The 27,295-nt window shown below is 38.1% G+C and overlaps 1 protein-coding gene across 6 annotated transcripts in view; it reads left to right on the top strand.

Moving 5' to 3' along the window:
- Positions 1–27,295, top strand: part of ESRP1 (epithelial splicing regulatory protein 1) — a 58,450-nt gene that overhangs the window by 14,360 nt on the left and 16,795 nt on the right. For 4 of the 6 annotated variants that reach the window (XM_059901659.1, XM_059901657.1, XM_059901656.1 and 1 more), the window contains exons 5-13: positions 1,963–2,061; positions 2,206–2,260; positions 3,519–3,629; positions 3,757–3,889; positions 3,999–4,041; positions 5,974–6,275; positions 9,639–9,857; positions 12,110–12,308; positions 15,416–15,584. In XM_059901659.1, coding sequence (XP_059757642.1) covers positions 1,963–2,061; positions 2,206–2,260; positions 3,519–3,629; positions 3,757–3,889; positions 3,999–4,041; positions 5,974–6,275; positions 9,639–9,857; positions 12,110–12,308; positions 15,416–15,584 — 1,330 coding nt within the window. Of the gene's footprint in view, positions 1–1,962; positions 2,062–2,205; positions 2,261–3,518; positions 3,630–3,756; positions 3,890–3,998; positions 4,042–5,973; positions 6,276–9,638; positions 9,858–12,109; positions 12,309–15,415; positions 15,589–27,295 lie in introns of those variants that run through there. The other 2 variants (XM_059901654.1, XM_059901658.1) reach the window with 2 other exon arrangements.

Raw genomic sequence — 27,295 nt, 5'->3', positions numbered from 1 at the left:
TGGCATTGGTCTCCATTTCTTGGATATGTTTCTCTTTGCTTCATTGTACGCCCTTAAAAGGCTGAAAGTGTTATTAGAATTGCAGGGTTCCAGACATTTGGTGGCAGAGTTTACATGATAAACTATAGCTAGTCACAGCTCTTCTTTCTTCGTTCTGTAAGGATCCATAAAGTTCCTCCCATCTCCCCAGAAAACTTAGGGCAGTTGTCTCCCTAAAGCATCTTCATCCTTTGGCTCCAGTTTTTCTGTCCTATCATTATGTTCTTTGAAAATGGCGCTGAATTAATAAATACTTTATAGTACAGCTTTCCAAGGAAAATCATTTTAATGACCCCAGTCAGTGGTCATTGCTCTGTTGCTTGAACATCTCCTGGGATAGATTTTCTAATCCCTCAGTGGGCAGCAGATTTATTTCATCACTAGATGATTGATGTAAAGGGCGGGATTGCAGGGGGAAATGCAGAAATTATCCACCATTTTAGCTTGATGATTATTATCCTGTGAGCATACAAATAGGCATCTGGTGAGTTCAGATTTTTTAGTCATAAATGTGACCCTCTTAAAGTGTGATTATCATAAGTTATGAAAGTTGGTCACCTGAGGGTTCTAGGAAGAGCGGCGAGAGCATCATGTATTAAATGCCTGCGTTGTGTCCTGGGCTTGTTTTATCTCATTTAATCTTCACAAGAGCCCAGGGAGGTAAAGATTATCACAGCTTTGGCTTTACAGATAAGCTGAAGTTTAGTGGGGTTAAGTAATTTGCCAAGGAACATATGGCTGCCTTTCTACATGTAGCATATTTAACTACAAAGAAATGTAACCGGTTGAGAGACGACACAAAAATGAATTTGCTTAGCATGTCTCTTTACTGGAGAAAGACAAGAGGAAGCTGTGGGGATGAAATAGAAAGGAATTTTGAATTGAGAATAGAATAGAATATTACTCATTCAGAAGACTGGCTATAATTCTTGGTGGGGAGAAATCTCTGAGTTGTTTTATTATCGTATCCTCTTTGTTTGCAGTAAAGTAGTACCTACCGACTTTTTCTTAATACTTGTCTTCATTTATTACCCTTGTTACAAAATACCAGTCAGGAAACATTTTTATAAAATAAGGCAAACATCTTAATAACCACCACTCAGATGGCTGTTTTCATTTTAAACTCGAGAAAAGATAGAGTCCCATAGTATTATTTGTTATGTGCATTGTACTACATTATAAAACTTATGCAAAACTTGATGGAAATCTCTTCTGGTTGCACCCTCAAACCCAACTTGAGCCATGCATTTCTTGAAAAGCCATGTTTCCTGGCTTACCCAAACAGTGTACTCACTTAATCAAAAGCTACATTGGCCATTGTTGGCTCTGAGTGCTTGAACCGTTTCTACACATCTACTCTAAAAGGACAAGCATTTGCTGCCATCCAAGATGGCTGTGTTATGGGGTTCCAAAAATCTTCTAGAAGGGAGTTCTGAATAAAAATGGAGTCATAGATACGTCTTCAGTAATCTGAAGTGTTCTGAACATTAGGCTTAAAAAAGTCATTTAATACCTTGTGGTCTTGAAGGATGTAACTGTATCTTTAAGTCAGCATGGTGTGTGTTGTAAAGACAGGATAGGGATTCTGTTAACTGTTGTACGCTTCATGGTTTGATGCTAAAGTGCTCAGTATTCATGCATTTGCTACCACTCAATAAACATTTTATTCCTGGTATTATTATTATTATTCCTGGTAATCCTCAGGACAGGATTGATTTGGCCATCTTAGCCCAATAGGGCAATTGGACACTTCAGGAAGCCTGGGTGAAGTCCAGACTGATGGGAAGCAGCTATTTTGAGATTTCAAAGAATTGTCAATCTAGATGCATTTTACTTGGCTTCTTGGCTCCATGAGAGTTTAATTTGGGGTAAAAGCAACCTCATTTTACCTCCCCAAAATGTTTCCTTAACTTAATCTCCCAGGTTTAAATTTTGAGAAGAATAGTTCAGCCTCCCGGTATGGAGCCTGTCAAGTTGAAGATATGGGAAATATAATTTTAGCAATGATTTCAGACCCTTATAGTAAGTATTGGTGTTGTAACAATGCGGGCCTAGTATCTGATCCCATCCACTTTCCCTTGCCTATACTTCTGAATCACCACCACCCGCCCCCTCAGCTTTGTCTCCCTGATGGCTAAGACGATGACTTGTATGTTCTCATTTTAGATCACAGGTTTTCAGATCCAGAAAGAGTAAATTACAAATTTGAAAGTGGCACTTGGTAAGTACTTGAATACTATTCCATTTGAGCCTTTTAATGTGTTTTTATTCATATTGTGATATTTAACTCCTGTTATATTTTAGTAACTTTACTAAACCTTTTGGGTATCCATTTTTAAATATTAGGTCATTTGTTAAAGAAGATTGTATTTTAAAGCAAGCTTGGATGTTGGGATTAACATTTAATGAAATATTTGTATCCTTAGTCACTATGACTTTAGGTACCTCATATGTTTGTGCTGTTTGTGTCTGCGATTCTGATTTTAGCCTCTCTGAACTGTCCATCCTCACTGGATAACTTCCAAAGGAAAAAATCATAAGCTTTAAAAGAGTTCACAAGGTTTTTACTGAGATAATTTTAAGTATGTTCTATCAGCTCCTACTTTAAAGCAAAGGAAATAACTGGGGAGAAGTATGAAATGGTGGTATCTCTGTTTGTGATCACAAGTAGACCTATTTAAGTTTGTAAATCACTGCAGTGAATTGCATGAGATTGCTTGGTGCCTGAAGTGAACAGAAACTTCTGACATGTTTGCCCATAAGAGAGATGTTGAGGCCTATTTAGTTGTGGAGAAAGTGACTCATTAGGAAATGTCCTAGGAGTACTGAAAATATAAATATGGGAGGAATAGAACATCAGAAGGTGTCAAAATATAGAATAGGTGATTTACAAATGACTCATTAAGGTGTGGGAACTCCCAAGCATTTCCATAAACACTCTCTGTGATGCCTCCCTGTTTGATAGGGGAGATATTTTAATGGCAGACTTCTGACCATGTGCACACATTACTGATGTGGGTTCATTACCAGCTTTAGGTGGGTCTTAAGTTTTGCTGTCAAACTGGATTTAAACCCCACTGGTGTACTAGCCAGATCAGAGAATGAATTTAAACCTTCTCAGCTGTAGGGACTTACAGGCCATGAGAGTATTGGGAGAACTTTGCTTCCTGTGAATTGTTGCTGCGTTCTTTTGAGAACAAGGAAGCAGCAACTCAGCTGATAGGTGGTTTGCTGGGTGAGCAAGCTGTGCTGAACTGGCATGGGCAGTTGCCTCTGTATAAGTAAACCACCTAAAGAATACTTTGAACTGTGCCCAGATAATTTTTGAGGTTATGAAGTAAGTTGGGCAGTACTACAAGTCTGTCTGAACTCCAAATAAATAATACCTCAGGTGTAAATAGGCCAGTTGTCTTATGGGGATAATAGGTCAGACTGCCTAGCATTAATCATGCAACCTGACGTTTTGCTTGAATCCGCAGCAGCAAGATGGAACTTATTGATGACAACACGGTAGTCAGGGCACGGGGTTTGCCATGGCAGTCTTCGGATCAAGATATTGCAAGATTCTTCAAAGGACTCAATATTGCCAAGTTGGTTTTCCTTAATCTCTATTTTATTTAACAATCCCAAAAGGATAATAGATTTTCTGTCATTTTCTCCTCACTGATTGTTTTTTTGTTTTTTTCCCTATTGCTTTCTGTTCTGTTATTTTCAAAGGGGAGGTGCAGCACTTTGTCTGAATGCCCAGGGTCGAAGGAACGGAGAAGCTCTGGTTAGGTTTGTGAGTGAGGAGCACAGAGACCTAGCACTCCAGAGGCACAAACATCACATGGGGACCCGGTACATTGAGGTACGTCCTCACAACCTGACATGTGACACCCTGACAACCCTGGCATCTTGAATGAGTGTTCACATCAGAAGGCTCAGAAACTGTATTTAATTTCCCTTTCTTTTCTTAGGTTTACAAAGCAACAGGTGAAGATTTTCTTAAAATTGCTGGCGGTGAGTACCTTTTATATAATGTGGCTATAATAAGAAGAATCTAAAATTTTACTTATATAGCAAAGGTAGATAAATGGAGTCATGAATGGTAGATAAATAGGGTCATTTTATTCCCAATGAAACGTAAAAGTTGACTCTTTTTTTTTTTAATAGGAGGAAGAAATATCCAGTAGTGTCAGTGTAATGTGTAACGCTTGCCCTAAGGCTTGAGTCAGCCAACTGTAGTTAAATAGCCATTAAAAATAGTGCTATACAAAGGTCAAAGGGTCATATAAAGTCGTGTACAAAGGGAAAGAGTAGTTCATGAAAGAAATTAAATGGTCTGAAAACTACTTTCAAACGGCCATATCAGAATATCTGGAATTGTTGCATATCTGCTTCTATTTTTTCTCTTAACTTTTTTACTCATCAGTGGCTGGGAATATGGTAGCATTCTGGCTTCTAGTATTTTAGAATATATGGTGTTTGTAGTAATATGGTCAGAAAGAAGTGGGAACAGATAAAGTCATTATCTAATTCTTGAGTGATTCATAACTTTAAAACCTAAAAATAACAGATGCATAAAAAATGTTAACTGTGGTTTGTCCAACAGTTGTTTTTCTATATGTGTACCTACTCTGTGTCTATTTTTCTGCTCATATTGTTTTAATTTCCTTTCTCCTTTTAGTATATTATGAATATCTTCTTATGCTACTCAAATTTCTTAAATGTTAAATGCTGTACAGTATTATATGTACCATAATTTTTTAAAAAAACAATCCTATTGGGCATTTAGAGCTTACCTCCATTTCACTCTATGTTGCAGTGAATATTTTTGTATCTCTGTATGTGCCACTCATTAGGATAAAGCTCTAAAAAGAGGATAGCTAATTCAAAGAATGTGGGTGGACCTTTTAAGGGGCTTTTGACACCTATTGCCAAAATATACTAAGGTGATTTTCACCTAAATACAGAGAACATTTATATCCCTTCATTATATAGTCCTGATAAAAATCTTTGCAACTGTAAAACTTGTAGTAACAACATCCTGTTTATACAATGTGCTGGTATATTTCTTGCACTTTTTTCTTGAGATAAACCAAGGCTTCCCAATTCAGAACTTCAAGGTTAATAGTGTTTCCATTGTTTGATATTGGTTGGGGATAAAGTATATTTGGAGGTGCTGTGGTCCTGAGGTTCCATGGCAGATAACATTGTAGATGGCAGTTAACTAATGTCCACATCAGTGCCTGGGACTTCATGGTATACGGGCAGTATGATAAGAATTTGCGCTTAGGGAAAATGTTACTAGTAAAGGATGTATATTTGAGTATTTGCTGCAGCATTGTACAAAATGCTTTATGTCTGGCAGAGTGTTGATAAGTGTTGAAACTGGCTGCTAAGTATATTCATTATTCTCTCTACTCGAGTATGTTTGGACCTTTCTTAATAAAAAGTAATCAGGAAAATAATACCAAAAATCACTAAAGAGCTTTCTATGTAATAACTTATTCTCATAATTTATGAGGTAGGTAATTTTACTCCCATTTTACAGATGAGGAAACTGAGATACAGAGGTTAAACTTGGCTGAGGTCATAGCTTGGTAAATGGTAAAGCCACATTTGCACCCAGACATTTCTAGTTCCAGGGCGTGTGCCCTTAACCACCGTGATGACTAGTTGCCTCTCCTTGAGAAGAATATGGTGGTTGGTCCATGATGGAACTGTATGGCTACCTTCCTATATTAAGAGGGGTATTTTATGAAAATGGTAGGGGGAACGTTTTAAATTTATGGGAAGAGAATTCTGATTCCTGGGATGTTATTATGAATTCATATGGGAGTGTGGGACTTACGAATTAAAGACATTGCCAAAAATTTTACTTTTTTAAATTTGGTAAAGTCGATGTCTTAACCATTTCTCCCTGTGCTTCCTGATATTTGTGTTCCCTAGGTACATCCAATGAGGTAGCCCAGTTTCTCTCCAAGGAAAACCAAGTCATTGTCCGCATGCGGGGGCTCCCATTCACGGCCACAGCTGATGAAGTGGTGGCCTTCTTTGGACAGCATTGCCCCATCACTGGGGGGAAGGAAGGCATCCTCTTTGTTACGTACCCAGATGGTAGGCCAACAGGGGATGCTTTTGTCCTCTTTGCCTGTGAGGAATATGCACAGAATGCTTTGAGGAAGCATAAGGACTTGTTGGGTAAAAGATACATTGAACTCTTCAGGAGCACAGCAGCTGAAGTTCAGCAGGTTGGTTTTTAAGAGCATGTTGGTGGCTTTGCGTTATTTCTATTCTTTCTTTTTTTAAATTAATTCATTCTTTAATTGAAGTATAGTTGATTTACAATGTTTCAGGTATACAGCAATGATTCAGTTATACACACATATATATATTCTTTTTCAGATTCTTTTCCATTATAAGTTATTACAAGATATTGAATATAGTTCCTATTCTTTATTTCTGAAAATAATACATTATTCATTGTGTTAAAATAAAACTTGGAAATTACAGAAAGTATAAATGCGTGAAAAAATATCTATTCTATAACCAAATGATAGCCACTGTTATCTTAATATACACACAGAAAAAAATACCGTGTTTTTATATAACTGGAATATTGCTGTAGATATACTTTTGTATTTGGTTTCAAAAGTTTACTCATGTCTGAAAATTTTAATCTTTAAGTTAATACTATGTTTCACAGGGGCATATAATTTATTTATTAATTCTATTGTACATTTGGGTTGGGTTTTTTTCTATCATAAGAAATTTCTAGGTAAACATGCTTATCTGTCAATTTCTTCTTTTTTTAAATTAATTTTTATTTTTGGCTGCATTGGTCTTCGTTGCTGCGCGCGGGCTTTCTCTAATTGTGGCGAGCGGGGGCTACTCTTCATCGCAGTGCACGGGGCCTCTCATTGCGGTGGCTTTTCTTGTTGCGGAGCACGGGCTCTAGGTGTGCAGGCTTCATTAGTTGTGGCTCGCGGGCTCTAGAGAGCAGGCTCAGTAGTTGTGGCGCACGGGCTTAGTTGCTCCGCGGCATGTGGGATCTTCCCAGACCAGGGATCAAACCCGTGTCCCCTGCATTGGCAGGCGGATTCTTAACCACTGCGCCACCAGGGAAGTCCCTATCTGTCAATTTCTCATTGATTTCTTTAGAACTGGATATAGAGTGTGAGCTTTTAAGGTTTTAATGTCTTGCCAAATTTATTTCCCAAAAGGCTTGATCAGTTCCATATTGCTGGTGACAGTGCAAATTGTCCTTTTGTCCTGTTACTGCCTTTCAGAATTCAGCGCTGTTTTTGAGGCACAGATGGGACAGCCAGCTCCTGAAGACACACTAAGATCCAAGCATAAAACCATCTGTAGGGTCTCAAGCCTTTCGGCTATTCTTCTTGACTTACCAGCTGAACATTTCTCTTCAAGGGTCAGTTAGTATTACCTTTGCACCTGAGATCCTATAGACTGTTTCACATGGCTCTTCAACTTATTTTACTTGGCTCCACAGTAGAACATAGTCATTTCAATGATTCCTTTGGTCTTTTGCAAGCAGTTCAGACACTGACTCTGTTCTGTTTCTTTTTCTTCTTTTTTTTTTTTGGCTGCGTCGGGTCTTCATTGTGGCTCGCAGGCTCTTTGTTGCAGCGCTTGGGCTTCTCTGTAGTTGTGGCTTGCAGGTTTTCTCTCTCTAGTTATGGCGTGCAGGCTCCAGAGTGTGTGGGCTCTGTATTTTGTGGCACACGGGCTCAGTAGTTGTGGTGCACAGGCTTAGTTGCCCTGTGGCATGTGGGATCTTAGTTCCCTGGCCAGGGATCGAACCCATGTCTTCTGCATTGGAAGGTGGATTCTTTACCACTGGACCACCAGGGAAGTCCCTGTACTGGTACTCTTGAACCCTAAGCTATGAGCATACTTGTAGTTTAAACAATTCTGTACTTTGTTGAAAATGAGTATCATAAATTCTGAATCTCTAAGATATGCTGAGCATGCTTAAGACTTCAAACACCCTTCCCAAACTAGAGGGGGAAAAATGAGATTTTTATTTTAGATCTTTAATTCGAAGAACAGTTTCATGGAAATCATGCCTTAGAATGGACTACCCCAGAGCCTTGGCTACTGTACATTAATTGGCTTGGTTGTAGAGTATGCTTTCTCTGTTTGACTCAGCCATAGGTGGTTTTGAGTGTGGGTGAACTTTTCGCTTTCCAGCCTCCCATCTCTAATAATTTATTTAATAAGTGTTGAAGTAGTCATAGACTTTGCACTGTCTTCTTTTCATTAATAATAATCATTTCTTTCAATAACTTTTTACTGATCTCCTATTTGGCAGGTACTGTAGGTGCTAGACCCTTTCCTGTCCCAAGTTTGTTTATAACATTTATTTTCTATTCGTGTTCTTCCCCCTAATGTTTGTACTGTGTCTGAATTGTTCGTATAGTTTCTTAAAGTCTTGCTTTCTCTTTGGCTGTGTTGTGTTTACTCTTTGATTGTTGCCACCTCTTATTCAGATAGCAACTGGACAGGGTGTGAGTGAGGAAATTAGGGCAATTTGCGGGGAGTTCATTGATTGTCTTATATTTAGTTATGAACTGATAAAGGCTGCAGTGGTAAATGGTTGAGAAATCCTGGGGATTCCGCACACGGCATTTGCGCAAAGGCCTCCTCGTATTATCAACTAGTAGGCATATTCTAAACTAAGACAAAAGTAGACAACAACCTTGTAACATGAGTTTTGCCTGGGAGCAATTCGTTCTCCAAAATGTACCTGATCTCGCATCCATTCTCAAGATAGCAGGATTCCATGAATTTAAAAGGTAGCCAAGGGACTTCCCCGGCAGTCCAGTGGTTAAGACTCCACCTTCCAATGCAGGGAGGCATGGGTTCGATCCCTGGTCGGGGAATTAAAATCCCACATGCTGTGCAGTGTGGCCAAAAAAAAGATAGTCAAGATCCCCTGTTTTGCCACTGTCTCAAATTCACATGATTATTTTTATTTTCACTAATTGATTTTTTTCAGGTTTATGTTACCCAGCCATTCTGCCTTCTGCTTTATTCGTTATAAATGTGACATATTTTAATATAATACAGTCACTGTTTGACCGTGGTTCCTTTGCTGGGTCATTTTCTTTATATTTCTTGGGTTTGGAGGTGGAATGTGAAGACAATATTGAGAGAAACACTAGTGAAATGAAATCTAATAGGTTGTACATAAGTCCATATTTTAACAATATGTCCCGATTCTTATAAAAGCAACAGACTTTAAGGATACTTGTCTCACGGCAGATAGTGAGACATTTGCCCAGGTGGATAAGTCCTTAATCTAAGTGCATTGTGTTGTGTGTGGTGTATATCTCAGCAGGCGTCTCACAAAAGTTGGTATCATGCTTTCCCAGCTGAAAACCATGAACAACTTTCTCCAAGAGTGCTTCTCAAACTTTATCATGCTTGTGGATCACCTGGGGATCTTGTTAAACTGCAGATTCATATAGACTAGGTCAGGGTGGAGCTGAGATTATGCATTTCTAGCAGTTCTCCAGGGATGCCAGCACTGGTCTGAAGACAACGTTGGAGTAACAGGGCTCTAAACCACTTCTATTTTGCTTTGAGAACAGGTGCTGAATCGATTCTCCTCGGCCCCTCTCATTCCACTTCCAACCCCTCCCATTATTCCAGTACTACCTCAGCAATTTGTGCCCCCTACAAACATTAGAGACTGTATACGCCTTCGAGGTCTTCCCTATGCAGCCACGATTGAGGATATCCTGGACTTTCTGGGGGAATTTTCCACCGATATTCGGACTCATGGGGTCCACATGGTATTGAATCACCAGGTAAGAAAGTCACTTACTGGAAAACTGATTTGCTTATTCTTATTAAATACACCCTTCCAATAAAAAGGTTACAAATGTTCATCAGTTGTATAGTAAGTCTTAAAGGAAAGATTTAACTATAAATGCATGGGGTCTTTAAGATGAACTCCAGAAAGAATGCTATCATTGGTATGGTAATTCAGATTCACCTGATTCCATCATCACATATATCCATCAAATTATCAATAGCATTGGGTAGGAGACAAATACATTACCAGTCTAATACAACATTTTACTGTTGCAGTTACTGAAGTCTGCAGCTCTGCTGCTGTAGTGTGAAAGCAATCATAGACAATATATAAACCAATGAGCATGTCTGTGCTCCCAAGTATTTTGTATCCATAGACTGTTTAGAAATGACTTATTTTATTTCACATATATATAGTAGATATCAAATTACATTCAGTAGAGTGCAAACTCAAAAAGAACTTGTATATATACCACCTAGAACAGTATGTGATTATAAAAGGCGCTCAAATGTATTAGTGAATTAATTGTTGAGAATCCTCTATCAAAATCTAATCAGATTCTTATAGTATGCAGTATATATTCTAAGCATATTAAAAGTAGTTCCTGGCTTGGTAGCTCTCATTTTTTAAATAAAATTAATTATATTAGTTGCTGGGCAATTTGCCAGTATTTTGTGCCATCATAAGTAGGACAGAACTTTAAAAACCCATAAATCACGTAGTTGTAATTAAAATTTTGGAACTCTTTATTAAAAGCAAAGTTGTATCAATTTTTGAAAATAAGATGTTTTCTGTGCATCATAGTCTGAATATAGGTTTGTATTAAAAATACCAATTTTTTCTAAACTGCTAGTTTCCCACTTTCTCTTTTCATGTGATGATTTGGTCACATTCATAACCATAATCCTGTCTCACTGGAAAGTGCATGCCACTGGGTACAAGGAATCAGAAAACATTGAGCCCCTGTTTGGTGTTCCACACCAGCACATGCTCATTCTAACTCTCACGTCAATATTAAGCTATGCAGCATTTTATCTGACTAGGAATCCTCTCAGCATGCTTCACTGATGGGATTCGTTTTGAATAAAATTCCCCACAGTTCAGCATCACCAGGGAATTGTTCGGGTTCTCTCTGAGTCACCACTTCTAATAACCTAGGGGCTATTATTACTCTATGATTAACAACAGTGGACAGATTTGCCTCTCATTGACCCTTGTGACCTATTGTGACTACACTTGGGAGAAATGCTTCTTTGATGATGGACAAGCTCTTAGCTGCCTCGAAGATGTTAGTTTTCCATCTTGGACTGGGTTTCCCTGGTGTCCTTAACTTCCCTGGTATGGTAACTCTTATGGTAACTTGCATGGTAATAATTTGCAATAACTAGTCCCTTAGAGACTTTAAAGAAATCCATAAAATAAAAAAGGAGTCTTATAAGCTGGTTGTGCCTTTTTTCTCTCCCATAAAATGTCTGTGCTAAATAAAACTAAGGCATTCTGGTTCTGTGGAGCAGAAATCTACCAGCTTTGTTTTAAATAGGATCTTTAGCAAGCTATTAGTAACAGAGGAAATGTCTATAAACATCTGTCGGCCAAGGTTTAAAACAGATGCAAGGGAAGAGGTGAGAGAAGGGCTTCCAAGCAATGCTGATGATAACAGCTCTCACCACCCTTCACTGTGCTTTGCAACTCCCAGTTCCTCTCCTCCTTCCCTATCCACAAGCCACGTCCCAATCTAGGCTTCAGGGAGAAGGGGAAGGGATGTTGCAGGTCAGTGAGAGACAGACTTGAAAGACAAAAGAGAGCACTGGTTTGTTCAGTTTCATGTAGGAGGATGCATAAAGCTCTAATACTGGTTCTGTTACTAGCTTTTCTCAATTGAGTAAGATTTAATCGGATTTTTCAGAAAGGAAAAACCCAGTATACAAGCCTATACTTTGAAACTGCAGTCACAAGGAGACGCTTTCAAAAGTCCGTAAATCTAATTCTAATTGATAAAAAAATCAAAAAGGATCACATTCAGCGATGAGCTCTCAAAACTATTTCTTCAAGGTTTTGTGGGCAATTCTGTTAATTAGGTGATGAAACATAAGTCTGATTTCAGTAGATCATACTGTCACCCAGGTGTTATGGCCAAAATGTCTGTACTATGGGTGATTGTCACTGTGCATGTTTTGTAAGCAACCACTTCCTTGTTGAAGGAGACAGTCTCCTTTTGTTTTTATTCTTCCCCCACGTGCTCAGGGACGCCCATCAGGAGATGCCTTTATCCAGATGAAGTCTGCGGACAGAGCATTTATGGCTGCACAGAAGTGTCATAAAAAAACCATGAAGGACAGATATGTTGAAGTCTTTCAGTGTTCAGCTGAGGAGATGAACTTTGTGTTAATGGGGGGCACTTTAAATCGAAATGGCTTATCCCCACCGCCATGTAAGTTACCATGTAAGTTTTTCTTGGGTCTTGGCGCTATTCTACGCTATATGCTGGTAGGTGCTTAAGCTGCTTTCATAACTTTCTGTGCCCCTGGTTCTTTCTAAGGCAGGTGAGGTGGTTACCTAAGGCTTTCCCATCTGAAATCGGTAGTATCTGGTAATCATTTAAGACCTTGGTTGTGGACACCCATAATTAGAGATTCTACAGATACCTCCTTTCAAATTATATTCTTGCTTTTCCAGTGATAAGCACTTGATTTCTGAAGCTTAGTGTGCTCAAGATAAGCACTGACTCTGGGAGACAACCTGGCTATGTAGATATTTTAATACATAATAAATATTACATATTAAATACATAACATTTAAAGGTAAAATAAGTATGGACAGATCCTTTTTTTTTTTTCTGCAACACATTAAGCTTTTTTGTTTTGTTTTTTTAAAGAAGGGTGAGTTGATGCCCGTTTTGCATTTTTAATTTTTTGAGCAGTAAGTATTTTTGGGGAAGGGTAACCTGAAGAGCATCCCTCTTGCTCTCCAGGATATCTGGAATGAGCAAGTTAGTAAAAAAAAAAGATATAAATGCGTAAATAAATTAGCCAAAGTTACCATTGGATCGCAGGATCAGTGCTTAATATCAAGCCATGCTCTTGCTCATTGGCACCTGGGTGCACGCCATCTGGAATCCTGTTTGAGAGGAATAAGCCCTTTAGTCGGGAGACCAAGTTCTGGTTTGTGACTAAGGAACATTTGGGGATCTGATGTTTAAAACTTGAATTTTCTGACCAAGTTTTCACTTTTGAGTAAGACATACCTTGTTAGGAAGCATGCTGGGTATGTTTAAAGAAAGTAGCACTTGGAATACAGTCCAAAGATAACTGAGAAAGTAAACTGGATTATGTGCTTGATTCCAATAAAGTGGGGAGTGTTAAGACATCACTTTCTAGTAAAGAGGGATCTATACCAATAAACCTATTTGATAAAGTATTATTCATAGGACATTCAGTAGGGCTTAATCCTTTATTTCCCTTGGAATTCCTAACTGCTAATGTTCCATTTATCTGCTGCTTGCTATTGGTGGATATCTAAGAGTTGATCATTAATGAGTATCAAGTTGTAAAAATTCATGATTGGGCTTAAGTGGATATCTTAATGTAATCTTAGTTGTAGGTTTCCTGTCCGTAAACCACTGATAATATCAGTAACTTTTACAATTTCTCGTACTGATAATCTGTCAGGCATTATGAGATAAGGGAATTTCTCCATCATGTGTAACCCAAATTCTTTTGCTGTGATATCCTTTTACTCCTCTCTTCCTGGTGGAAAAGTCGTCATTACAGACTTTATAAGACTTTTACTTCTTCCCTTTTCCCCCTCACAAGCCCTAAAATAATAATAATTTCCCTGATGGTCCAGTGGTTAAGACTCTGCACTTCCACTGCAGGGGGCACGGTTTCAGTCCCTCATTGGGGAAATAAGATCCCGCATGCTGAGCAATGCGCAGCCAAAAAAAAAAAAATTTTTTTTTTTTAAATCTAAATGCATTTTTACCTAAGATATATTTCCATATCTTTTAATACTTTCTAAAAATTTTATTTAAAATTTGGCCATTTGTCAATTTAAGTGGAAGAGTTCACTCATTAAAAAATCAGAATTCTAATTTATGCATGCTAATATGCTTGTTCTACTGGACTTTTTTTTTTCCTGCCAACTCGCTTTAGGCAACAATCTCTTTATGACTTAGGTGCCTCGGTTTGTTCTATTTGCCCTTTTTGTGGACTCTTTTAGGCCAGGGATTATAATTTTAAAATTATCTACATTAGGTATCTACCATGTAGCAATTTTTGATGGGTATGAAGGAGGTACCCAAAAATTGAATATGAAATCAATATGTTGGTCTTGGGGTTTTTTGTTTGTTTGTCTGTTTTTGTTTTTTTTTTGGCCGTGCCACGCAGCTTTCAGGACCTCAGTTCCCTGACAGGCGTTGAACCTGGGCCACAGCAGTGAAAGCCCTGGAATCCTAACCATTAGGCCACCAGGGAATTCCCAGGTCTTGGGTTTATGTACCCATATTCAGCTGACTGACTCATCTCCATAGACATATAGAAACTCATAAGAAGAGCAAAAGAGACAGTAGAGATTTTCCTGTGAAAATTATCCAGTGGGCTTCAGCTATTCGCAACATATATTAGGTGGTTCTAGGTTTGAAAATTAAAGTCAGGAATTCCAAATTCAGGCAACCTCTCAGTTATCTCTTCTGTTGGGTGCAGATGGCTTGGAGAGTTGTGTTCATCCTACACATTAAAGCTAGTGACCAGCAAGTGGTCTGACTTAAGTGAGTTACTGGGCCTTGAAGATGTTACATAACCAAAAGACAAAGGAATTCCATCCTTTCTATTTTCTATTTAATCTGAATCAGATTTTCATCAGCTGACTCTCAGGAAGACTTGCACATATATTTCTTCAGGGTTATCTCCCAGGTTGGATTTTTTTATTTTTTAGACTGGTCTGAAGATGTAGATTAGCATCAAAAACCCATCTTCCGGGTTGCCTTGAAGTGTACATGATCCAGAGTTAATCTACTCCTTTTCGGTCAGTTTACTCTGGCACAGTCTATGCTTTGGCCTAGTACATGGTCCTGGTGAATAGTGTTTTATCATAACTGTCTTCATGTTGTACTATAGAGTAGGTAACAACACGAACTAGCAGCATAGTGCTCAAAGGGGGACAAAACCCAGCTTTTGGTTTGAAGTTACACTAAATGTCAGTCTGTCCCATGTTTCTTTCCTCAAAGAGTTAGTTTGTGGTAACTGGCACTTAGGAGTGGCGGGAAAAAAATCACATGTCATGAAATGGTTGCGAAGACTTGAAAGTCCACTTGATACTGGTTTTTCCAAATTTCAGACTAAGAACCGTTCTTTAAGTTGACAGAGTGTGTGAGATTTGAGATTGCTTCTAGATGTTATCTGTATAACCAAAAGGAAGATGCTTGGGATGGTATACTGAACTGGTCTCTTTCTTTCAAATGTATATAGGGAACAGCGACCTTGTAGCTTTAGTGCTAGCACATGTGTCAACTACTACAAATATATCTCAAGGTCTCTCTCTTTGCTTATTTAGGCCTGTCTCCTCCCTCCTACACATTTCCAGCTCCTGCAGCAGTTATTCCTCCTGAAGCTGCCATTTATCAGCCCTCTGTGCTCTTGAATCCACGAGCACTGCAGCCCTCCACAGCATACTACCCAGCGGGCACCCAGCTCTTCATGAACTACACAGCGTACTATCCCAGGTAAGGCTCTGATGGAAGTGGAAATGAGGGACAGAAACAAAGGACTCCTTTAATAGCCGCTGCCTGAGTTCACAAAAGAATGTTGTCTGCCACGTTGAAGGTTAGCATGACCGGCAACGGTTTCTGGTCATATCTCTGACCAAGAAGGTTGTTTCAAGACAAACCAAAATGTTTATTTTTTAACCATCTATTGACAGCATGATCTCTTAGGTTACATGTGGATACAACTTGCCATTTTTCCTATTTTAGGGTTGTTAGTGAGTAGCACAGTAATCATTGTAATAGGGTGGCAGTATCATGTGAATGAATTACAAAACGGGAAAATCCATGGTGAGGACAATTATATTTTTAAGTAACATGAGTTCATGTCAACCCAAAATAAATAAAAACTGTTGCTTTAAATTTTATAGGGCTTGTATTCTTTCCCCTCTAAATCTTTACTAACAAGTCCAGAATGAGATTATTCAGTACTTTATTAGAATCAACATATTTTAAATCTGATTATTTTTAGTTGTCCTCAATTTCTTGGAGGCAACAGGATATAATGGAGAGAAATTTGTCAGTCTGGAAATTGGGAGACCCGAGTTTTGGTCTCATCTGTTCTTCTACCTGAGGCAAGTCACTTGACCTTTCTGGTTGTTACAAGATGATGAGATCAGCCAAGCTTTTGGAGTCCCTCCCAGGTCTGATTGCCTGTGATTCTAACTTGGATATATAATAACCTCTCGTTCTCAATTTTCTTTCCAAAAAAAAAAATTTCTTTTTTTTAAAGTCTTTGGACTTCCCTGGCGGTCCATTGGTTAGGACACCGCACCTCCACTGGAGGGGGCCCAGGTTTGATCCCTGGTTGGGGAAGATCCCACATGCTGCAAAGCCAAAAAAAGAAAAAATCTTTGTTTAGCTACTAACCAGTTCACTTTATTAAAATAAAATTTTACTTTGGCACAAACAATATTGCTCAAAAAATTTTTAAAGTATACCAGACCTTGTTTTTTCCTTCTCAAGCTATTTAAAATAAATGTTTTGAGTACATCCACCAATGTGTATGTGAGGTTTCTGATAAGTGGCCTGGAACTTACCTATCTGATCTCTGTGTGGTGTTTTTTTTGGGGTTTTTTTTTGTTTGTTTTTTTTGGCCTTGCTACGTGACTTGCAGGATCTTACTTCACCGACCAGGGATCGAACCCAGGCTCCCTGCAGTGGCGGTGTGGAGTCCTAACCACTGGACCGCCAGGGAATTTCCTGTCACACTGTATTTTTTATTCCCTCTCCATCTACAGTTTCCTAATAGGGAGGAAGAACTTTGGAATCTTGGTAGCAGTGAAGCTGGTAGCCACTATTAATTAAATTTGTTTAATTTTTTTAGGAATTTTAAAAACATTCATTAATGCTATTGAAAATAGCATTATTGAAAATAGCATGCTATTGAAAATAGCATTTTTGTTTGTTTGTTTTGTTTTGTTTTTTGAAAATGTTCTTTATTCTCCTGGGGAAGGAGAATAGGGAGAAAGCCATGATAATCATCAGCTGGCCATCTTTTGAAAACTTGAAAGGGCTCAGAAGCATGAGTAATTGTTCATGGTTGAGTACTATGTCAGACACCAAGCCCAATCCCAATCTGTCACCTTCTCTAGACCCTGTGACAGTCACTTGCTGGTAGTGGCTCTGGTTATAAGAAAGATCTCTGTCTTCCTGTCTTACACCATCAGAATGTCAGGAGTGGAATGCTTTGTGCCACTGGATGCCTGGTGCAATTTCTTGTGCCTATAATACACTTGCAAAGTATCCAATTCCACCATTGCCTTGCTATCTGGACACTGTTAAAAGAAGGAATCTCTTAGAAATAGTTTTCCATCATAGTGAGATGGGAACTTGAGTCTTGAATTGAAGCCCCAAAGGCAAGGGGGAACTGACATTTATGGCTTAATAGCTCCTGTAATTTTGGGCCCCTGCTTATATGTTAATTTTTTTCTACTAGTAGTTTTAAAGTTTGTAATGTCCTCATTATTAAGTCTAAGAGGATAGAAGTAGTGAGTAAAAGTAGACTCCCATTGTACACAACACCAAGTCCAAAAGTAACCACTACTCTCAATTTGATAACATACACGTATCTGTGTGCTTGTAAATAATGTGGCGTACTAACGTACTGCCCACTGGTTTGTTTTGTCTGTTTGTTTGCTTTAACTTGCCAGTATGTCATTGACGTCTTCCCTAAGGAATATCTGTATATTTACCTCACTCTTGTAACTTCCATATGATATCCCAAGAGTGAAACTATATCATAATTTAACAATTCCTTTATTTTTATAGACATTTAATTTTATTTTTCTGTTAAACAAAACTCGTATTGATCTTTAAATACTTCTATTTCTGTAGAACAATTTCACAGGAGTGGGATTTTTAAATCAAAAGTCATGTGTGTTATATTTAAATTAATATTTCCAAATAACTCCTAGTATGGTTCACTCTCTTAATTTACATTTCCCTAATTCTAGTGAAATTACTGACACAAACAAAGTGTTCAAACATGGGGATGTGCTGTTAACCATACTTAAAATCTGTAATAATTTAAAAAGCAAATTCCAAAAATGATAAAATATTTTACAGTTTTGGGAGAAAGCCATTAATTTCTAACATCACATGACTGTAAGGCATTTGAGGCTCTGTAACGTAAATGTTTAAGTATATTTTGACCTATTCTCTGATACATAGGAAAGTGTGAGATAGCATACTGTAGGCTAAAACAGGATATTAAATCAGAAGCTCTGGAGTTTGTCTCTTTTTAAATTAAAAAAAATTAAATTCCCTCCATTTTTTTTTGTATTTCATTGAAGTATATTGATTTACAGTATTGTGTTAATTTCTGCTGTACAGCAAAGTGATTCAGTTATATATTCTTTTCCATTATGGTTTATTACACAATATTGTCCCTCCACTTATTAATTTTTAAAAAATTTTTATTGGAGTATAGTTTATTTAAAATGTGTTATCCACTTTTTAAATGAAATATGTCTGTTTGACTTCAGATCAATGCAACATGTTTATTACTTTAAAACATCAAGATGCTAACATTTTGCAGACTTTTAAAAGTATGCCCCTCAAAAAAAGTGACTGTTTTAACTGTTTTTAACTTTGAATTTATCTGGGCAAACTATTATTTAGTACCTCTGTGTGCGACATATTGGGAATATTAGGGTTAATAAAATATGGACCCTTTCTGGTGTAGAGTAGCCGACAGAATTCATCCCTGTGCAAAGTCAGTGACTTCAAAGGGCTCCTTCAGCTAGCGGGCATTTGTTCTTATTTTATTTCCTCTAACTTGGTATATTTGGAGATAGAACCTATGATGGGTGTTTCATCATAAGGATTTGGGTTACTTGAGGAACATTTAAGGAGAAAACAGTGAACCAGTGAATTACTTTTTTTTTGTTTATTGCTAAATGAGTTTTTAGCAGTCTAAATGTGTGACTGTAACAACAGCATCTTGAAGAGCAAGTGAAATTAAAGCAAGTGGTTCTATTTTCTGCTTATGAACATTGGTTTTTCCTTTCACCCTTTGGAAGAAGATTTCGGTTACCCAGTATCCCAGAGCTTAGCCCAGGGTACAAAACAATTAGAAGGGACTATCTGTTCATGCCCACCCTGCTTATTACTCGGAACTCTGTTTTATCATACCTTGTCTCTCCCATTACATAAAGTCCTACCTTTTGTTCTGACCTCTCATTTTTCTTAGAAAAGAATATTCTCTTTTGCATCAAAGCTGTAGCACAGGTAAGAAACATGCTGAGTCTTCAATGAAATGTCATGTAATTTAAAGAAAGATGGATTAACATAAATGTCTTTTGTGTATCCATTGCCGCACCTTTTGTAGGACATTATAAATAATAACATATCACCTTGAACCAGAAGAGAGGGCAAGGGATGTTTGACATTTTTAATGAGTGATGCTTTATTTGCATGCCCATGAGAAAGGTTTGGGAGGTGTAGGAGGGGACTTTTATTTTTTTGATAACCATTACTTGTAAAATCATATTCTTTCTACCCAAGCAATGAATACATATATTTAGTAATATTGAGGCATTCTGCAACGCTTGGTTTGTTGTGTGGTGTTTTTGTATTCTATTCTGAAATTCTTTGCACTTGAGCCAAAAAGAATACCAAGCCTCTGAGAGATGCATGCATTTCCTATTTTGAACACTTGGCTTTCTTATTCCAGTTTCCTTTTGTTATTGAGATAAGTATAGGTTCACAAGCGGTTGTAACAAACAGTACAGAGGCATCCCATATACACTTTAACTAGTTTCTCGCAATGGTAACATTTGACAACCAAATGTAAAGTTAAATTTGCTTTCTAATGTACTCATTGAAGGCTTTCTTTTTTTTTTTTAGTATATATTTTATTTATTTATTTTTTGGCTGCATGTGGGATCTTCGTTGCAGCGCAGGCTCCAGAGCACATGGGCTCTGTAGTTTGTGGCATGCGGGCTCTCTCTTTGAGGCGCAGGAGCTCAGTAGTTGTGGCACGGGGGCTTAGCTGCCTTGCCGCATGTGGGATCTTAGTTCCCTGACCAGGGATCGAACTTGCATCCCCTGCATTGAAAGGCGGATTCTTTACCACTGGACCACCAGGGAAGTCCCGAAAACTTTCTGATAGGACTAAGAAAAAGAAAGAATTCTTGTTTTAAAAAAATTATTTTTATAACTTAAACATTTAGTGCCACAAATGCAAACTGGAACTCAGCATGCAGTGAAATTATAGTAGAACATTGTAACAATGCAATGTTAATGCCGTATCAGGCAATGTTGTTATAATGGAGAAGCACCAGATAACTTTTGTTGGTGGGAACAACCCTTTTTTTTTTTTTTAGTTTGAATGACATTGCTAAATGATGTAAGCAGGAACTGCTGTGGGCAATTCAGTCTATACTATCAGTCCCTGAGAATTCAGTGTAGTTTCATGGAATAGTCATTTGTTAGCCTAAAGACCTTATTCATATGATGAGCAGTTCAGGGAATTTAAAATATGCTTAAAATTCTTTTTAGCACTGTAGAAAATTATCAAGTGCCTTGAACTTCAAGGAAAAAAATTTTCATTACCCAAAACACTTGATTGATTTCAATGTATAAGGTTTTTTTCCCCTAAGGATTTTTTTTCTTACAAAATTGGGATGGTATTACACATGTTACTTTCAAGCACAACTTTAAAAGAATCTGTTACAGAAATTTTCAAACTAACATAATTTGGGAGAATATCTATTACCCAATTTCAACAATATCAATATTTCCCAATCTTGTATCATCTGTTTCCTTGTGTACCCTGCTATATACCCTTACCCGCAGAACATTTTAAAGCACAAAAACCTAGAGATCATTTCTTTCACCTGTTGCTATTTATGTGCCCAATATATCTTTAAATTAAGCACCTTATTCTTAAGCATTAATGACTTTAGTTAAAGCAGAACTTAACTAAAACACATGTGCCAATCTTGATAAACCTATTTTGCCTCCATTGCCCTATTTAAGCATTTCCTTGGTATATCTTTAAGACATTACCTTGAAGTAGGCTTAAAGGAAAAATTGACATTTGTCTATGAATTTTATCTAATAATACAGAGTAAAGACTTTTGATTTTCTTTACTGTGTGTTATGTGGTCTTTTAAGTTGCCTTTTTTTTCTTTTGGCTGCTTTGGGTCTTTGTTTCTGCACAGGGGCTACTCTTTGTTGTGGTGTGCAGGCTTCTCATTGCGGTGTCTTCTCTTGTGGATCTCGGGCTCTAGGCTCACGGGCTTCAGTAGTTGTGGCTTGCTGGCTCTAGAGCGTGGGCTCAGTAGTTGTGACTCACGGGCTCTAAAGCGCAGGCTCAGTAGTTGTGGCGCACAGGCTTAGTTGCTCCACGGCATGTGGGATCTTCCCGGACCAGGGCTCGAACCCGTGTCCCCTGCATTGGCAGGCAGATTCTTAACCACTGTGCCACCAGGGAAGTCCCTAAGCTGCCTTTTTTAAAACCAAAAGCAAAATGGCTTTATTAGCAAACATTTTCCATTTAAGTTCAAAATAATCAAACCATAATAACCACGAAGCTAGAATGGGATTGCTTCTGGAGAGGTTCTGATCTGGAGGGGGAGGGGTGTGATGAAGTCATACTGCTGGCTCTGTATTTGTACCTTTCAATGTTGTATGTTATTCCTATTCCAAAACAAGACAAAAGCTCATTTAAAAAACAGAAACGCCAAAATAGTTTACAAAATAATAACTTCTGTAAATGTGCCTCTCTGGAAATTGTTGTCTTCTGTTACTTCTGTTACAAATGTCCATGGTTAACAGTGTGTTTTGCTTCCTTCTTCATCTAGATTTTTCATCAAAATATTACTTTTAAAAATGTCACTGTTTTCTAAACATGTAAGATCAGTTGTTATCATTTTATACTTTAAATGAAGCAAAAAGATTACTTATAAAATAATTTCTACTATAGGATTCAGTTTTCAAATTTAAAATGAAGCTTTGTGAGGGCAATTCTTGTTTTGAGTAAGCAGTCTGTAACTTTACTATGTATTTGGAGCATATTATGATAACTGTAGTAGGGGTTTTTTTTTGTTTTTGGTAATCTTTGACATAATTAGGGTAAGTTAAGTTTAGTTACCAAACTATTTTAACAGTACCTAAATTTGCTTACTATTTCAGTGAAATAGATTCTTAGAAGATTTCTTTATTCCTTCCAAAGTGTTTTTATATTTGTTGGTTGCTTAAACTTTCTCCAAGAGGTAGATGCACATGCACAGAGCAGCTTGTACAGCCTTTAGGAAGAGCTAACAGAAATTGAGAATCCAGATGTGATCATCAGTCCCTCTGCCTCAGTATTAAACTCAAAAAGAATGTTGAAAAGTCATCCTTCTTGAGATTGCTCATTTCAGATGAACAAATTAGTTCAGAAATTTCCTACATGAAAAGTGACTCCACCTTTTGCACTTGCTAGGATTAAAACATTGTTTCTCCAGTCACTTTCCAAAAATATATGGTCTTTGTAACACTAGGGGGTGTTAATAACCTTAATACAAAGGCTCAGTGCAATAATTTTGCAAGAAGTGGAAACCAGATTTCTTTTTGCAAGACTTCTCGGCGTGTTTTCTATGTTAATGTGTTTTTATGTGTTTTAATTTTCTATGTTTTTTATGTAATTAATGTGTTTTAATTTTCTATGTTAATGTCCTCTCATCCAGAGGAGAGAATATAGTCTTCTATTCTTCTTTTCCCTTAACCTCTTTTTCTAATAGGACAGATAATGCTTTGATCCTCTCTCTTCTAGAGAAATATGGCAAGTCCTCAAATTATGAATATTGTCATGCTATGACTACTTCTATTTTGGAATGCTACCTGATAACATCAGTGTTACCAATGTTTAGTAATTTGTAATTATTAGATGAAAGGGTGTTATGAGAATTGTTTCCGATAGAGTATATATTGTGTTGTTAGACACCCTGGCCGTCAGTATTTTCATATCTTTCCCTGCTCTACAAAGAATTTTCTATGACTTGTTAGGACACATAAATATTATAAAATTAGATTATGTAAATTAGGATTTGAAAAAATATAAGATAGGAAGAAATGTTTGATAGTCTGACAACAGAATCTTGGGCAGTTAAATTAATATTGGCATAACAATCATGGGCTCTGAGCAGGAGGAAACTTGAATTACAAAACTCATAATTTCAAAGGAAAGAAAGTCATTAATTCTCAGGGAAATACAGTTTTTCTCTACATTGGGTTTGAAAGTTTTTACCCAAATACGTAGAGAGAACATGGAGTACTGCCATGGAGGAAATCTTCACCAACTTTATAATGTAGTCACTGGTGTGCTTCATTCAGTAGTTTCTTTCTTTTTTGTTTTTTTTAATTAATTTATTTATTTTTGGCTGTGTTGGGTCTTCGTTGCTGCGCGCGGGCTTTATCTAGTCGTGGCGAGGGGGGCTACTCTTCGTTGCTGTGCATGGGCTTCTCATTGCAGGGGCTTCTCTTTGTTGCAGAGCACGGGCTCTAGGCATGCGGGCTTCAGTAGTTGTGGTGCGTGGGCTCAGTAGCTGTGGCGCATGAGCTTAGTTGCTCCGTGGCACTTGGGATCTTCCCGAACCAGGGATCAAACCCATGTCCCCTGCAATGGCAGGCGGATTCTTAACCTCTGCGCCACCGGGGAAGTCCTCAGTAATTTCTTAATGCAATCTCAGTGTGACTTGCTGAATGAGTCTCAGCAGTAATGTCTTCATAACTGCAATGCTCTAGCAGTTTTCTGAATATAAACCTTTGGGGAGACCCCTCTTGTGCTATTTAGTTTTTCCCTTCATTTCCTCTCATCTCCCTTCAGTTCTTTGCCCATTCAGGCAACTCCAACAGGGTTTCTTACCCAGCTCAAGTGCATCCTTGTTAGTTTATGTGATGCGGTACAGTCCCTCCATGCACTGTAGGACCTGGGAGTTCAGGGTTACATTGACTCACTCATTTGGCCCCTAACCCTTGGGTTCCTTTGTAGTTCTATCAATTTTTGAACCTCTGTAGCTTTTGAGTAGCGGTTACATTATTGTTACCATGTACACCTGAGACTGATAAATGCTGACACTTGAGAATCTGAAACCTAACTAAAGATATAATGGAGGTAAAAACCCAAAACAATGACTTAAAATGAATGTTAGGATGAGCTACTGGCATAGTCTTGTTTTGATGGACAGTTCTCTTTTAGCCATTATTTAGGGTGTGGTTAAAAAATTCCTTATCTTTCTCTAAACCACCACCACAAAGCAAATGCACATAATTTTTACATTATCCTTATTCTGTGGTGATGGCATAATCCATTTATTCTGTGGTGATGGCAGCATCCATTTATACTTTATACTTTGAAGCTATTCTTATGTTTAAAATTGTTTCCCTTATAACATACAGCACTCCCTACCATTCCTTAGATTACATGGGATTTGAAAAAGGCTAAAATTTTCTGATAACTGAGTAACCTTCCATGGAAAGCATTAAATATCTCAAACATTGACTGTAAATTGTACTTAACTGAATTGGATTAGTTGAAAAGTTAATTTATTTACTTATTTTTTAAAATATATTTATTTATTTATTTATTTTTCCCTGCATTGTGTCTTCGTTGCTGTACACAGGCTTTCTCTAGTTGCGGTGAGCAGGGGCTACTCTTTGTTGCTGTGCGTGAGCTTCTCATTGTGGTGGCTTCTCTTGTTGCAGAACACGGGCTCTAGGCATGCGGGCTTCAGTAGTTGTGGTGTGTGGGCTCAGTAGCTGTGGTTCCTGGGCTCTAGAGCACAGGCTCAGTAGTTGTGGTGCATGGGCTTAGCTGCTCCTCAGCATGTGGGATCTTCCTGGACCAGGGATCGAACCCATGTCCCCTGCATTGGCAGGAGGATTCCTAACCACTGCACCACCAGGGAAGTCCTAAAAACAGCTTTGTTAAGGTAGTTTACATATCATAAAATTAACCTATTTTAAGTATACAATTCAGTGGTTTTTAGTGTATTTACAGAGTTGTGCTGCTAATTTTAGAACAATTGTGTAAACTAATTTTTAGATAATGTAACAATCTAATTTTAGAGTAACCCATTACCCCCAAAGGAAACCTGGTGTCCATTAGTAGAAACTCCCATTCACTTCTACCCACTTTACTTGCCCCTCCCCCATCCCTAAATAACTATCATTCTATTTTCTGTTTCTATGGATTGGCTTTTTCAGATATTTCATATAAATGGAATCATACCATATGTGGTCTTCTGTGACTGGCTTTTTTTTGGCGGCATCGGGTCTTCATTGCTACATGCGGGCTTTCTCTAGTTGTAGAGAGCGGGGGCCACTCTTTGTTGTGGTGCGCGGGCTTCTCATTGCAGTGGCTTCTCTTTTTGCAGTGCACAGGCTGTAGGCGCACGGGCTTCAGTAGTTGTGGCATGCGGGCTCAGTAGTTGTGGCTCGTGGGCTCTAGAGTGCAGGCTCAGTAGTTATGACGCACGGGCTTAGTTTTTCCGCAGCATGTGGGATCTTCCCGGACCAGGGCTCAAACCCATGTCCCTTGCATTGGCAGGCGGATTCTTAACCACTGCGCCACCAGGGAAGTCCGGCATGCGAACTCTTAGTTGCAGCATGTGGGATCTAGTTCCCTGACCAGGGATTGAACCTGGACCCCCTGCATTGGGAGAGCAGAGTTTTAGCCACTGGACCACCAGGGAAGTCCCTGCACATTTTTTAATTGAGTTATTTTTCTTACTGTTTTTTAGTTGTAAAATTTCTGTATATATTCTAGGTAGGCGAGCTTATATGACTTACAAATATTTTCTCCCAGTCTGTGGGTTGTCTTTTAATTTTCCTGATGGAGCCCTTAAGCACAAAAGTTTTAAGTTTGTTTTTTTTTTAAGTTTGTTTTTTTTTTTAAACTTTGGGTTCATTTATTTATTTATGGCTGTGTTGGGTCTTCGTTTCTGTGCGAGGGCTTTCTCTAGTTGCGGCAAGTGGGGGCCACTCTTCATCGCGGTGCGTGGGCCTCTCATTACCGCGGCCTCTCTTGTTGCAGAGCACAGGCTCCAGACGCGCGGCTCAGTAATTGTGGCTCACGGGCCTAATCGCTCCGTGGCATGTTGGATCTTCCCAGACCAGGGCTCGAACCCGTGTCCCCTGCATTGGCAGGCAGATTCTCAACCACTGCGCCACCAGGGAAGCCCAAGAGTTTTAAGTTTTGATGCAGTCCAACTTATCTATTTTTTCTTTTCTCACTTATACTTTTGTTGTCAGATATAATGCAAGGTCATGAAAATGTATTACTGCATATTCTTTTAAGAGTTGTGTAGTGTTAGCTCTTACACTTAGATATATTATCATTTTGAATTAATTTTGTATATGGAGTGAGGTAGAGGTCTAAATTCATCCTTTTGCATGTGGATATTTCATTGTTCCAGCACCATTTACTGAAAAGACTATTCTTTCCTCATCAAATTGTCTTGGAACCCTTGTCAAAAATCAATTGACCAGGGAATTCCCTGGCTGTCCAGTGATTGGGACACCACGCTTTCACTGCCGAGGGTCCAAGTTCGATCCCTGGTCGGGGAACTGGGATCACGTGGGCTGTGCAGCGTGGCCCAAAAAAAAAAAAAAATCAGTTGACCATAAATGTAAGGGTTTATTTCTCACCTCTCAAATTCTATTCTATTGATCATTGCCTACCCTTATGGGAATACCACACCATTTTGATTACTGTAGCTTTAGAGTAAGTTTTGCATTTAGGAAATGTAAGTCCTCCTACTTTGTTCTTTTTTAAGAAAGTTTGGCTATTCTGGGTCATTTGTATTTCCATATATGTTTTAGCTTTAGTTTTGTCGTTTTCTGCAAAAAAGCCAGTTGGAATTTTGATAGCTATTGCATCGAATCTGTACAATTTAGAGATAGTATTGCCATTCTAACAAAATTAAATCTTCTGTTTATGAACATGGGCTGTCTTTCCATTTATTTAGATCTTTTATTTTCTAACAGTGTTTCATAGTTTTTAGTGTACAAGTCTTGCTCTTCCTTTGTCAAATTTTTTTCCTAAATATTTTGTTCTTTTTGATGCTATTGTGAATGGAATTGATTTCCTAATTTCCTTTTTGGATTGTTCATTGTAGTGTATAGAAATGTAGTTAATTTATTTTGTGCATTGATCTTATATCTTGTAACCTTGCCAAACT

This window comes from Balaenoptera ricei, chromosome 17, assembly GCF_028023285.1.
Source record: "Balaenoptera ricei isolate mBalRic1 chromosome 17, mBalRic1.hap2, whole genome shotgun sequence".
Taxonomy (NCBI): Eukaryota; Metazoa; Chordata; class Mammalia; order Artiodactyla; family Balaenopteridae; genus Balaenoptera; species Balaenoptera ricei.
The sequence above is the reverse complement of the archived record's forward strand: the minus strand, read 5'-3'. Positions and strand labels throughout refer to the sequence as shown.